Raw genomic sequence first — 13,970 nt, 5'->3', positions numbered from 1 at the left:
ATTAATTTGTAAGCTGCCCACACAGTTTGCATGTAGCATGAATAAATCACACACCAGCTTTCTTGAGAGCCGCACAATTTAATTGAGTCTTATGAAGACCAAATCAGACATACATAACTGACAGCTACACATTGTTAACAGGTTAAAAGTCATTATACAGCCCCAGATGAAATTTTTCCTGGCTGCAAAAAACTGTACAAGTCATAGATACAGCATATATAAAATACAAAACAGAGAAAAGTTGGTTGGCAGTGTTGGTACTGTAGATGCACTTTGAGAGAACTGCAGCAGGTCTGAAGAAGCTTTCTGATGGTGTAGAAGGGAGTACTATGGATCTACAGATCACCATAGGTCTCATGTCAAATGTGCAATATTATTCATACTGGAGGCCAACTTTTGGCTACTTCTTGATGCATGGCTTCAGGTAACCACTGGCAGTATGCAGACAACAAAACTGTAGGAGGAGAAAATATATGGATAATGAACAAGATGAAATGATAAGAACACTAATCAAATCAAGGCAAGTCAAGCACATTAAATCCTCACATTTATCGTCAGTTTTCCAGACAGAGAGGAGGGCATCTCTGCAGTCAACTTTCTTTGATATCATTGCTCCCAGCAAAGCCTCTGTCCTCGGCTGCAGCCTACAGCAGCAAAGACCAAAAAATGAGTGAAAAGTTCTTCCTTGAAATAAGCCAACTTGTTGACTGAGGTAAATAGAGAAAGAGCAAAAAGAGCAGCATGTGAAACTTACTTTGCCCATGTTTTCAGCATGATGGAGGGGTTTGAGAGAAGGTGGCCAGCGTGTTTCTTTAGTTTAGAACAAACCTGCAAACCAGACAACGCAAACATTACTACGCAAGATTCAAGTGTTGCTGTCAGATTTGATCAGGTGCTTGTATCATTTTCACAGATTTTGTAAAGTTTGGTTTGAAGATTAGGTTTTTATGCTCTTTTTCCTACTTATATTTGACTTAAGTATTTGCCACTACTTTGGAATATCAGATTTACTTTAGCCACTAGCTGTGGGGAGGACTATTAATGATTGAACAAAACAATCAAGTTCAAGCTTTTATGCCCAACTGAAACTTGTGGGAGAACTAAATAGCGTTTGCTGCACTACCTGCCCCTCTAGCAGAAACCTGGAAAACAGCTTGTAACGCTCCAGGCCATCTGGATATTCCATCTCCACTGCTGGCAGCTGCCAGCCCACACGGACTGCAAGAGAGATGCCACAGCGGTTACACAAATGTAAGCAGAGACAACTTTCAACAGAAAAACCTCCAGCTGTAGAGAACTTACAGAAGGTGCTTGAACGGTGACATCTGACGGTGCCAGTGGACAAAGAGAACCATGGTAGCGGTGACTCCAGAGGGGAATCAAAATGACAATACTGAGGCAGAAGCTTGGGGACCCACTCAGCTTCTACTGCTGACACACCTGACAGAAAGGAGGACATTTCAGCAGGATTTCACAAACCTCCCGAATATTATATATATATATATATGTATATATATATGTGTGTTGTAAAATAGACTTTGTATCTTCTGCTATTATTCTGACTTAGGCTATGGGCTACAGATTGAGACTTTATTTATTTAGATTTTAAATCTACCATTTAATCTATGACTGCTTATTAGCAGTTTCTGTTTGCAATGCACTCATGGATGTACAGACAACTATTACAGAATTAATTTGTAATACTTAAAAGTGTGGTAATTCTCAGGCATGTTCTGGAGTTGCAAGCGACATCTTTTGTAAGTTACTCTGAATCTGAAAATATGTGTGTTTTAAATATGTATATACATGCATACATCATGTCTGTGTGTTCAAAGTTTTGACTCTGAAAAGCATAAATTTTGGCAAACACCAGCAAATGGGAACTAAGGGTTGTTAGGCATCTCACGGCCTCCATGAGGCATGTAAGCTGACTGCTACTGTTGCTTGCTTGTAACTACTGAAAGTGTCAGCAACCAGCTTTCCATTGTTGTTAGGACACCAGTATTTTGACGTTTTAGCAGCATCTTTAACTCAGGGTTCTCCCTCCACACCCCCGTCAACTTTCCGCCTCCCAATTTGAAGACCTCTGGAGTAAAATAGGTCTGTTTATGGTAAAAAGTGATAACCTGCAAACATTGAGCTGTCCCTGCACTTCGCCTTCATGACAGCTGCACTTTATACTAATTGGTAGTGGTTTTTTTCAGTCAATTGGTGCACCTTAAAGTCAAGGATCCTCAAACGACTGAATGTCAAGAACGCTATGTCATTAAATGCCAAGTCTCACCTAACCTCTGCAGGACCTGACTTGGAAGGACCTGTAAATGATTTCACATTTGAAAGCTCTGTAGGCCAGCACTAAGCAGGAACTGTGCCTATTACATATCAGATACCTCACCTGAGGTTTTCACAAAGCTCATTTACCTTTCATGTACATCTTGGTGGTCTCCATGATCTCCTGGTAGACGACAAACTCTGGTAGCGTTTTGAACAGCGCGGAAGTGGGATGAATGAACACGGGCTCGTCCATAAGAGGCGTCTGTGAGCAGAAACAGATAAAGGTGAGGAGATGAAGGCGAGCGATAGCAGACTGTCCTGAATCACAGTTGCAGTTCTCAGAGCAACCTGCCTTGTATCCATTCTTCCACTTTGGGTCCAGTAGATCTTCTGCCTGTACACGCCTTGCAAGATGGTCTCCCAGTCCAGCCAGAACAATCTGCCGCAAGCAAACCACCTGGTGCTCTGTTGGGGGAGTCATCTTGGGATTCACAAATGCTTCCACCTCTGGACACACTGCGTTCACTGGGATGAGAGGACATGAATGATCTTCTGTTTTGTTTCTGCAGCACATTATGTGTTAGGTTTTTAATGTGTCTGTACCTGCATTGGTAAGTTGTCCTCTGAGCCTCCTGATCTCCACCATAGCTTTATACCTCAGGCCGTTCTCCTCACAGAACTTAGGAGTGCAACCAGCAAATTCACAAGCACCCACAGCACCTACAGTCACATGTATACAGAAACTTAGTACAACTCCATCAATGTACTAATTAATGTACTCATTCTGTATAATAAATGTGTATTTTCTGCATTCTTTTCTCTCTCATTAAAACCCCACTGCTTTACTCTGCCTGCGCTTACCAACATTTGCTAATGTATCTTGTATTCAGGGGTGAATGTTAAAGTTTGGTCCAAAAAATGTGACTTTAGACATTTGGGGCACTGCATTCAAACCCAGCTCAACTAAGACCCCTCCAATCAAGTGCCTCCCAGTGTTAAGTCTCAACCAGAAATCTTGTTTCATGCTGAAATCTGGAAGACAACTGTTTCTGAAGCCATGTCATGTGGCCTTTTAAAGGTCAACATATGACCAAACAGACTCTGCTGCAGTCTACAGTACAATACTGTCCAGTATTATAACCTCAACCAAAAATAAACGTACCCAGCATGACCATGAGGTCCCCCAGCAGCAGTGATGCTCCTTGCCCAGCCCATAACCTCCTCATTTGGGTCAGCCGAGCTCGACGCTGGGTGAGCTTGGCGCTCTCATTTTCACTTCCAGCAGGTCTGAGGAGAAATGGAAAAAACAACATGAAGGATGATAAGACCACTAAGCTTCAAGGGGCATGTCCGGTCCCAGTTTTTAACATCTGTTCATCTGTAAACAACAAATATGTTTCCTCACCTGTCAAGGTCTTCGAAGATCTCCCGGACTGTCATGGCTGCTACCACAGCAATGACGTAGGGGAGACAATCCTGCTGCTTACCAAGAGCTAACATTTTAGCGTAACGTGGTGCCACAGGGAATGATGCCATGGCTCTGCCCAGGGGGGTGATGGGGCAGCTCAGCCTCGCTTGTTCCATCTCTTTCACCCTTATAAAAATAAACAGTTTACAAGTGTGGACATGTAATACGACTAATAATTAATAAAATGAATGATAATAAATATAATTATAGAAGACTTTGTTATTCTAGCAAATATGGGTGTAAAATAACAAAAATCTTAGTCAGTTCTACAAGTTTCTGCTAATGATTATTTGAATTATTTAGGACTTCTTGTAAATGTGAGCAAAAATAAATATCCCACAACACTACTACTCCACATTAGACCGAAGTCAATGCAGGTAAAAGCATCACCAGACAGACCACTACCTTCCAGTTCGAGGCGGTTCTTTCAGAGCTCCCAACGAGACTAATAACTGCTCTGCTGCAACAAGAGCCTCATTGGAGGGAGATGTGGGAAAGGGAAAATTGACCACCTGCACACAAGAAAATATGAAGATGTTTTTATTAGAATAGAGAGATTTTTTTTGTCTTGAAAAGCAGAACTTCACTTAGAAGCTGGCTGGTAAGTTTGAATTGTTCATCTATTAATGACCTTATCTATGTTGATGTCCTTCATTTGTAAAACTAGGTCTTCCACAGGCCTGCGAGTGATCTCTGCCTCTGAGAACAAACTGAGGTCTCCAAATACTGCAGACGAGTACAACCTGCAGAAACATAATTGAAGCAGAGAAACAAACATTTGTGAGTGTACTCCTGCGGTTAAGGAAAACAACCGTGTAACTATACTATCACACAGTTTCAAAGTCCTGACCTGTAGCAATGTCCCGGCTCCGTTCGTCCTGCTCTACCTGCCCTCTGATTGGCTGAGGCCTGTGAAGTCCAAGTGACCTTGAAGGACGAAACTCCGGTCACTCTGTCGTAGAAACGTTTCTTAACTCGACCACAGTCAACCACGTACTTGATGCCAGGGATGGTCAGAGATGTCTCAGCCACGTTGGTGGCTACCACACACAGACGGGTACCGGGTGGAGGAGGCCTGAACACCTGCAATCACATTAAAGTTTACTGTATAGCACTGCACCACATGGACCCCACAGCTACAATAGACAGTTTTCTGCTATTCTGACTTGAACCAATTATATATATATTTAATATATAATATATAATACCTAACGCAAAAATACTCTGAAACAGTGTGTTCTTAACCCTCAGGAGTCGACAGATGCGCCGGCGCGTCCTTATCAGAAGACCACTTTAAGACAACGTAGCTGCAAGACGCAGCCTCGCTGAATCTCGAAAGTGGGCACTTCAAACTATATACCAGTTTTTAAATTTTGTTAATATGTCAAGTAAAACCCGAGTTATGATAAAAAATATACGCACTGTTTTTTTCATGACCATTGCCATCACGTTTGGTGCGCGTTTGGTGCGCGTTTGGGGAGCGCATTTTATGCAAGAAGACGCAGTAAACACCAGCGCATTGAGCGCACTTCATTCAGCGCATTTTCCCCAGTCGGATTTTAGAGTTTTGTGTGATTTTAGGTCCAGTGTGTCAATACAGTATGTCAAAATGAAAAAAACAACAGTAAATCACACTTGTGAGGTTGTGCTGATGAAAAATGATTCCAAAATGGCAAGATAAAAAAAATTCTAAGTTGAAATATAAAATTAGAATCAAAAATAGTCAACAACTGACAATTATACATGACTTCAGAGGGTTAATTGTTGATTTCCTGCATACTAGAAATCATGAACACAAGGATCCGATCAATCCCCCCGTGAGACCCTAACTTCAAATAAACCTGCTCGTCATTATTAAAGTTGCATTACACAACTTTATATCCTGCTCCAAAATCATATTTTACACAAGAAACATGAAGGCAAAAAGTAATCGCAGACTATGCTGCTAGTTAATCTACAAATTGGGATGATTTGGGCTAGAAACATACATACGACATATGATATTAATCTCACCTTAGCCTGCTGCTCCGGAGCCAACAGAGAGTACAGAGGGAGAACATAGAGAGGAATAGAGGGGTCAGCCTTCTCTTCTACAGAGATAAAACACAGAATTGGTAAGGATGCTCATCAGACATACATCCAACTGGATAGGAAGTATTAATCCTTTGCAGTAACTTGCCTGCATCAGTGGGGTCGTCTCCAATTTCCAGGTCAGAGTCTTCATCCTCCTCATCTCTGATCCCGGCTTCTCTGTCCTCGTCGCCTTCATCCACAGGTAGAGCAGAATAGTTATCCAGGTCGATACGAGGAAGAGACTGAAGACAGAGAAATAAAATGTGAACACAAGACACATCTGTTGAGGACAACGATGTCACAAAAACACACACACACAAAAAGAGGGTCTTTTAAGTGACAGAAGCTTTTCGGGGCATTTGAGAAGCGCACTTACGACAGGCTTCTTCTGTCTGGCCTTCTTAAACTTCCTCATCGCCTCTGAGGTGTCTGCTTCCTCGTCTTCACCTGAACACAAAAACATGTAAATATATACACAAATATATAGACAAAAACACACTCAGAGAGATGTCAGAGTGTGAGGAGGAAAACAAGTCTGTGTTACACTCACCCTTTCTGAAGGGGAAAGCTTTTCTCAGTCTTCTGCACAGACTGTGAACCTCCGCCTGACCAGTCAGAAACACCAGGATGCCACCTGAAAGACAGACACAAGGAATCAGTTTGTCCTGCTTACTTACTGCAAATTATTTCACGTAAATGTTCAGCTGACATTTAGAAAAACCACAGTGATAAAGATTAACTAACAAGCAGAAATTCTTTGTGCATCACCACAGTCCCTCAACAAATAAACCAGTTTGATCAATTTAGAAATATTTTTCTGTTAGCCATTCACTCCCTCAAATGAATGAGAGTCCTAATTTGGTATTACTATGTTGATTGGAAACAATATCTGCTAATAAGATTATGGTGATAATTCTGTTTATCAACAGGAATTGTTTATTCAGATCTGAAACTTGTGTATGTTAAGATTCAGACATGCAACGCTCCATGATGAGTAAAAACTGGTATTAATTAGGTCTAAAAGAGTAAAACATAACAACATGTAAGATGTGAGAAGCAGACATGTGAGTTATCTCCAAATGTTCATTGAATGATTTGATAATCTGTGATTTCACCCCTCAGTTCTGTCACAAACAAAACCGTAATATGAGAAAGTACAAAATCTGAAAAACACGTTGTTGTGCATGTTATGCACCTGGAGGCAGCATGCGGTGGATCTTGCAGGTTTTGTGGAAAATTTCTCCAGTGTAATCGTCCAGAGGGGTGCGCTTGTTGAAATGTATAGTGACTGGAAACTGGCGAGCGTCCACTTTGATGACAGGCGGAGGCGTACGAAACAGTTTCGTGTTGTCGGTGAAGTCCTCCACTCGCAAAGTAGCTGACATGATCAGCAGCTTCAGGGGCATACCCTTCTGCAAAGATGTTAAAAATAATAACAGTAATTAAATATGAATTGAAAATTAATAAAACACTGGGAAAGATAATGTCATGCATGTGAACGACATGAAACACAGCCTTGAGTCTCTTGCCTTGTTTCTGAGGGGGACGATGCGAGACAACAGTCCGATGAGGATGTCTGTGTACACGCTCCTTTCATGAGCTTCATCTATGATTATCACAGTGTACCTCTGGAGCAGGAAATCCTATGAGACAAGACAAAGACCCTGAAAAAACTGCACAAAGGTAATCAAAGACTCATACATGTAAAATGCACTGTGTATTACAACCAAGTTGATAATTGATTCTGTCAGTCAGCTTTCCCCATTACTCATGTTTATACTGAGAAAACTTCAGCAGTTGTCTGTATGTTTCTCCACCAGTCAGAACCACCAGCAGGCCAAACTCTGTCATATTTACTGTACTTTGTTAGATTAATTGGAGAGAAAAGAATATACCTTCTGAATCTCCTTCAGCAGAACACCGTCTGTCATGAACTTGATCTTTGTATCGTTGGTCACGTTACCTTCATATCGAATCTGGTATGACACCACCCTAAAAAGACACATACACGTGCCATATCATTTAGAATATGTTATTTATCAGCAAAATTTACATTCCCAAGCTTGTCACAAAGACGTTTCAAAAACATTTTTATTTTTGAAGTTCTTTGAGTATCTACAGTGTGCGAATATTTGTTACCGTGTGGACAGGTTCATCTCTTTGGCCACTCTGTGGGACATGCTCACAGCTGCTACTCTTCTTGGCTCTGTGATTCCTATTACTCCACTGCCACTGCAGGAAGAAACTCAATGAAGATGGTGCTAACTAAAATGAACACTGAATCCATTTTTCTAGATTAATCACAGCACCATGAAGGGTACAGTCTACCTGGCATAGCCGGCTTCATACAGAAACTGAGGCACTTGAGTGGTCTTTCCACTTCCTGTCTCTCCACAGATGATGACAAAGGGATTTTCTCTCACTGCCTCCATGATGATCTGCTCCTCCGCCAGCACAGGCAGCTTCAAACGAGCCTCCTACAGCAACAGAATGAATTAGACTTGAGGCAAACACACAAAACATACCTATCTGAATAAAACACCTGACACACATACAGTGAGAACACACACCTGTATTTCTGGCAATCTGTCAACAGGAACAAAAACAGCCGGCTCCGACGGCTTCTTGTTTTGGACTTTCTCCTGATCTGAAGTCTTCTTCTTATTCTGCTCATCTTGTTCTGTTTTGTGTTGTTCTTCCTTCACTTCCTCTTTGTCCTCCTGACATGGAGAGGTGGTTTCCTTAGATTCACTCATCTCTGTGGTCTCATTAACTTCTTTATTCTCATCCTCCTCCTCATCAGAAGAGGTGTCCACATCACTGCTTTCTTCTGCCTTTTTCTCCTCTTCTTCCCCCTCTTCCTCTATCCATTTTCTTTTTCTGTTTGCTCCACTGACACTGCTGATCTTAGGCACCGAGTCTCCATCTTTTATTTCATCTAATAACCTGGAAACAAACCCATAAAATATCAGACCCCTGACCCCACCTGCTCCATATCTTCCAATGAAAAGTTTATTTTTTGCTAATATGTGGTATTGGTGCACTTACTGTTTAGTCTGGTAAAGTTTGTCTCCTGTTCCCAGTTTGGATGTAGTGTACAGCAGCTTCAGTTCAGACTCTGGAAGCTGCACCTCAGAGAGTTTGGTCAGGATTTCTGCTCTCTGGACAGGACAGACAGGGGGACAGGTAAGTGGGTTTTGATCTAGCCCTTTATATTACAAAATAATGAACACTTTAGTCCAAAATGCTCAATGATCATGAACAGGGTGAATTACTGTGAATAAGTGAGTAGGAATAACTAGGTTCAATCTAGTGTCTAGGGATGGATATCGTACAGGAATTTTCAGCAGTAGCAGCAAATAATGACACCTGAATTTTGATACCTGCGGTGCATCTCAGCTGTCTGTAATACATGCATAAATGTGCTCACAAGAGCATGTTAAAAAAGGTTTCCTTACAAAACTTTAGTTAAATGCAGTCATACAAAGAATTTCAGAAAAGTCTGAAATTTGGGAAAATACCACTTTAAATCAGGACCTGTCTAATTAAAGAAAAAACAAACAAAACTACAAAAATGAACATCAAAATTAACTTTCAGCACAGTTTTGGACCGTCAGATAAATTACACTATAAATGCATTTTGGTTTTATGGTTCAATCCCCCTAAGCAAGCATGTGTTATCAGAGCCAAAGATACTGATTTTACATTGAAATAACAGAGAAAAACAGCAAAATCTCACCTGAAATCAAAGAATGTTTGGGGTTTTTGCTTTATAAATTGATCAAATGATTGTCGCTGTACTACTAAACAGATTATTGGGTCATAACAGCTCTGAATGAAGCTGCAGCATCAAAGTGTCTCACACCTGAGCTTTCTTTTCCTTGCGCTCCAGGACCTTCTGCAGCTCTTTCCTCTGCTTCTTGGTGAGGGGCTTTTTGGTGGACACATTTGTCACTGAGGCTTTCTTCTTCTTTGCTTTGCTGGCTGGGAGGACCAAAGCATTGCTCTCGTCTACACCTTTTAGCTTGCCCCCATCTGATAAAAACAACATTCAGAGATTGTTACTAGCCAAAGCAAAACGGACCACAATCTTAAGCAGCAATATGCCAAATACTTTGACCAGTAAATAGATTTCTCCTATTAGTCCCTACCTTGCAGTTCCACCACAATATTTGTCTTCTCTCCATCTGCTGGTTGCTCAGGGACAGCTGATTGCTGTCTCCCCTTCCAGTTGTGTTTCTTCCTTAGCTTTCCCATTTTTAAATGGAAGTCTGGAAATTAATAAATAACCATCTATGTATAGAATACCACTACAATACCTGATAACTCGTAAAGTTAGACACTACGAGAAAGCTGACACTCTACCACTTCACTAAGAACTTAGCAAGCTGGTTAACTAAGAGCTAACTAGCTAACTGAATCCTAACCATTACGATAAAAACATACTGTGCACAATCGAATTAATCTTTAGAATTGTTAGAAAATACAAACCTTTTATTTCAACAAGCTAAACAACAGAATTGGAGATCTAAACACCTCACGCTTAATAATTCAGCCCTGCATATACCTCACGTGTAAACATATTTGAGGGTCCATCAGGTAAAACTGTCCGTCACGGCATCAGTGTCTCCGCAGAAGGGTTCCGCTGCAGAGATACACGTGGGAAAATATAATTCCCACCTAGTATTTGGTGTTGCATTGTCGGACCTTTGATCATATTTTTGGACAAATGTGTTTTGTAAGTTGTGGAGCTGTTTAAAATATAGTTTATATAACGTGTCTGTTAAAAAAAATTGATTAATGTAAGTCAAGGATCTTATTATCAGTTCATTATTTAACATCGTTCCACACAAATTTGAGAAAAATTCATATGTTTTTTCTGTTAAATGTATTTCTTCTTTAATACATAACCTATTAATTTCTATAAAACTATACATTCTAAAAAGAATTACACAATATTGTTATACAATGTGAGATAATTTTAATTAAAACTTAACATTTGTTTTGTGTTGTGATGATCAGAGTGAAGTTTCATAAATCTAAAATGGTACATGGAACTAACATAAACATGGCAAAATGGTACAGTCAATTAACAGAATATATAAGTAGAAAATGACAAATTACTGTATGTGACATAAACATTAAAATAAATGTGATTTCAAAACCATGTAAAATTGCCACATATCAACACACACACACAAACACCTAAACAGCAACTCGTGAAGTACACCAGACCTAACTATTTCTCATTCAGTATTCAGTTTAGCTTATTTTATTTGCTCAAATCTTCAAATAAAGCATCTCAAGTTGCTAAGCAAACTTCAACCACATGAAACCTTTAAAAATGGATAATTGAAATTCAGTGTTTTAACTACATGGATTTTGGCCAAAATCTCTGGAATTATAATCTGAAACACAAAAGTCTGTGAGGGATATTTTTTCCTCCGTTGTGCAAATGATAAATGATAAATTGTTGTATCAAACAATCACACATCACAGCTCCACCTCAGATGCTGCTGTCCTTTAAATGCGTGTACTCGTTCTCCCTCAGACCCTCCTCTGCTGTGAAACTCTCCTCTGTGGTTCTCTTCGCCTCCTTGGACAGCCTCTCGAACCTCTTCAGGAACACGAGGAGAGCCACCAGCAGAGCCGCCTGCACCACCACAAACACAAACAGACACACCTGCGAGGCCAAAGCCAAGTCGCAGTACCAGTAGTGGCAGGAGTCCAGGAGATCCCGCTCCGTTAAATACACCACTAGCCGGCCTCTCAGACTGGGAGGGGAGCTGCAGTTGACGCCCAGGTGTGACCTGACCATGAAAGGCTGGCGCAGCAGCCAGGCACGCAGGTAAAGGATGCCACAGTCACAGATCCAGGGGTTACCATGAAGGGAAACTGAACGAAGGGAGGTAACATCATCCAGAAGCCCATTGGGGAGGCTGGTGAGCAGGTTGTTGTGGAGATGGAGCTCGGTGGTCCCAGCAGGGAAACCGGTGGGCAGCAAGGAGGAGGTGAGAGACCTGCTGCTGCAATTCACTTGACTGCCGTGACAGGAGCAAAGGTGGGGGCATGCTGATGACCTTTGACCTCCAAACAAGAGGATCAGAAACAGGAGCAGAAACCCCTTCATGCTTACCAATCACTAGAGGGAAGAAAAGGGACCTGAGATTAATGGCGTTGTGTGTTGTACTTGGTTTCATTTGAAGGAGAAAGAAATGACAAGCAGCTGCTGCTCTTTAAATCTCTGGACAGCTGAAATGCTTGTTTTTGACTGAAACCACAAAAAGGTGTAAAAACACTATCATAACAGAAGCTCCCACATTTACTGCCTGGCTCATGACAGTATGCTATCGATTTAAGGCCAAAAAAATGAGCTCATTCTGGAATATGCAAGCTTAACGTCACATAAAGACACATAATGTTTGCTATCAGTGTGATGACTCAGCATCGGACCGATGTTCTCCGCACACAGATGAATTAAATGACGATACCCATTACTTAATTGTCTTTGCAGAAATGAATAAAATCGTGTCTAATCTTATGCATTTACTCATTTCAAAAGCTGCTTGAATATTAAATTATTAGAGAATAAAAATTAATGCAGTGCAACAAGAGAACTTTAATTTTCAGCATTACAGCATTTAATTTGATATCAGAGTTAAATATATTCTGTTATATGTTGTTATTAAGTCCTGCTGTGAAAAGTGATGAGGCCACTAAATCCATGATACTATGTGTTTGTACTACTGAGTAACCTAAAACTAAGTACCAAACACTTATATCATGCAATCACTTAAGTACTGCACACAAAACAAATTATGATGTGTTCAGATAACCTACCGTACTACCTAAACAACAAACAAAATAGTTATTTAAATAAATAAACTAAATGAATCCTAAACATCCAGTATTATTTAGGATATTCTGTTATTCCGAGGAAGTATTCAGATCCTTCACTAAAGTAAAAGTACTAACACCAAACTTTATTTTTTGTTTTAATTAAAAATAGATATGCTTAAAATATTAAAAGTTATAGAACTCAGTGCAGAAAAATAAAAGCAGGACTTTACTGTATTTTGGCTTAAAGTTCTGCGGAGAGTAATTTACCTTCAGTGCTGCGTGTTGTCAGAAGAGGACTGTGTTTCTTATGGTGTGTGTGTGTGTGTGTGTGTGTGCTGGCACTCACTGATAAAGGCTGCCAGTAAACACACACACACACACACACGCTTGGTAGAGAACATGGGAAGTACTAGTAACTCTTTCAGGGATCTCTCATTTGTAATGAATTTGTGGATTTCTTGGAAATTCTTTGGTGTTAGCAGTAAGACAGTGTTCAGTCACTACGCTTAAAATTAATTTTTTTAAATTAATTTTTAAAACTCAGTTTTAGTCAGATTACATCAGGTCAGCTCAATATGCAAAAATGTGAAATTGATGTTAAGGAAATATACAAGAAAGCACACAATTCAACATGTGGGGAGACCAACGTTTTTGATAATAAATCATAATAATAAATCATAAATGAATAAATTTAAATTAAGAAATTCTTTCCTACTTAGAGCCAAACTAAAAAGTTCTTTTCCAGGAAATTGTAGGCCAAACCTGTAAAATAAGTTGTGTTTTAAGGTCCACTTTTGAACATGCAGCAAAGAAGACAACGTACTGTGTATTGTGATATATATATATACATAATATGGATAATTTCCAGTGGTGGTTTACTCATGTATAGTTTTGTGGTACTTAAACTTACTGGTACTTCCATATTTCTGGTTTCTGCTCCATTGGTTTAATAACCCGAGATACTTTGCTGATTCAGATTGAAGATACAAAACATAATCAACAAAAAAAGATGGTATATTATGCATGTATCATGCTGTGTATATTATGTAAGCAAGGATAAAATTGTACTGATACTTTTGAGAGAAATTCACAAGCTACCCAGCAATAAACAAAGTAATTAAAATGAACTCCACCATTACCAGATACACCATTAAACTGGTTAAACATCAAGGCATCAATGATAATCTAATAATGTAAAATATTGTGACTGTATATTTTTGTACTTAAAGGACATTTTGAATGCATGACCTTTATTTGTAACAGAGAATTTTAAAGAGAAAAACGACCTGTGTGCTTCTTGACTTCCACTGAATAT

General features: G+C 39.9%; 2 protein-coding genes across 2 annotated transcripts; both read right to left on the bottom strand.

Moving 5' to 3' along the window:
• Positions 1 to 58: 58 nt before the first annotated feature.
• On the bottom strand, positions 59 to 10,467 carry dhx37 (DEAH (Asp-Glu-Ala-His) box polypeptide 37). The gene is made up of 27 exons (XM_046387954.1): positions 10,307 to 10,467; positions 9,967 to 10,086; positions 9,681 to 9,850; positions 8,864 to 8,976; positions 8,386 to 8,761; positions 8,144 to 8,292; positions 7,955 to 8,047; positions 7,711 to 7,807; positions 7,345 to 7,458; positions 7,011 to 7,227; positions 6,366 to 6,449; positions 6,192 to 6,262; positions 5,922 to 6,057; positions 5,756 to 5,832; positions 4,593 to 4,825; positions 4,374 to 4,485; positions 4,148 to 4,254; positions 3,680 to 3,868; positions 3,437 to 3,561; positions 2,878 to 2,994; positions 2,627 to 2,799; positions 2,422 to 2,536; positions 1,303 to 1,440; positions 1,124 to 1,218; positions 755 to 828; positions 547 to 644; positions 59 to 454 (listed from the first exon to the last, which is right to left on the bottom strand). Exons 2-27 carry the CDS (start codon positions 10,070 to 10,072, stop codon positions 378 to 380), a joined length of 3,456 nt encoding a protein of 1,151 aa, XP_046243910.1. The 5' UTR covers positions 10,073 to 10,086; positions 10,307 to 10,467; the 3' UTR covers positions 59 to 377.
• A 306-nt stretch (positions 10,468 to 10,773) lies between these two features.
• Positions 10,774 to 13,044, bottom strand: gp1bb (glycoprotein Ib platelet subunit beta). Its single transcript, XM_046387956.1, has 2 exons — positions 12,923 to 13,044; positions 10,774 to 11,957 (listed from the first exon to the last, which is right to left on the bottom strand). Exon 2 carries the CDS (start codon positions 11,943 to 11,945, stop codon positions 11,322 to 11,324), a length of 624 nt encoding a protein of 207 aa, XP_046243912.1. The 5' UTR covers positions 11,946 to 11,957; positions 12,923 to 13,044; the 3' UTR covers positions 10,774 to 11,321.
• Positions 13,045 to 13,970: the final 926 nt, after the last annotated feature.

The sequence above is a fragment of the Scatophagus argus genome, chromosome 4, assembly GCF_020382885.2.
Source record: "Scatophagus argus isolate fScaArg1 chromosome 4, fScaArg1.pri, whole genome shotgun sequence".
Taxonomy (NCBI): domain Eukaryota; kingdom Metazoa; phylum Chordata; class Actinopteri; family Scatophagidae; genus Scatophagus; species Scatophagus argus.
The sequence above is the reverse complement of the archived record's forward strand: the minus strand, read 5'-3'. Positions and strand labels throughout refer to the sequence as shown.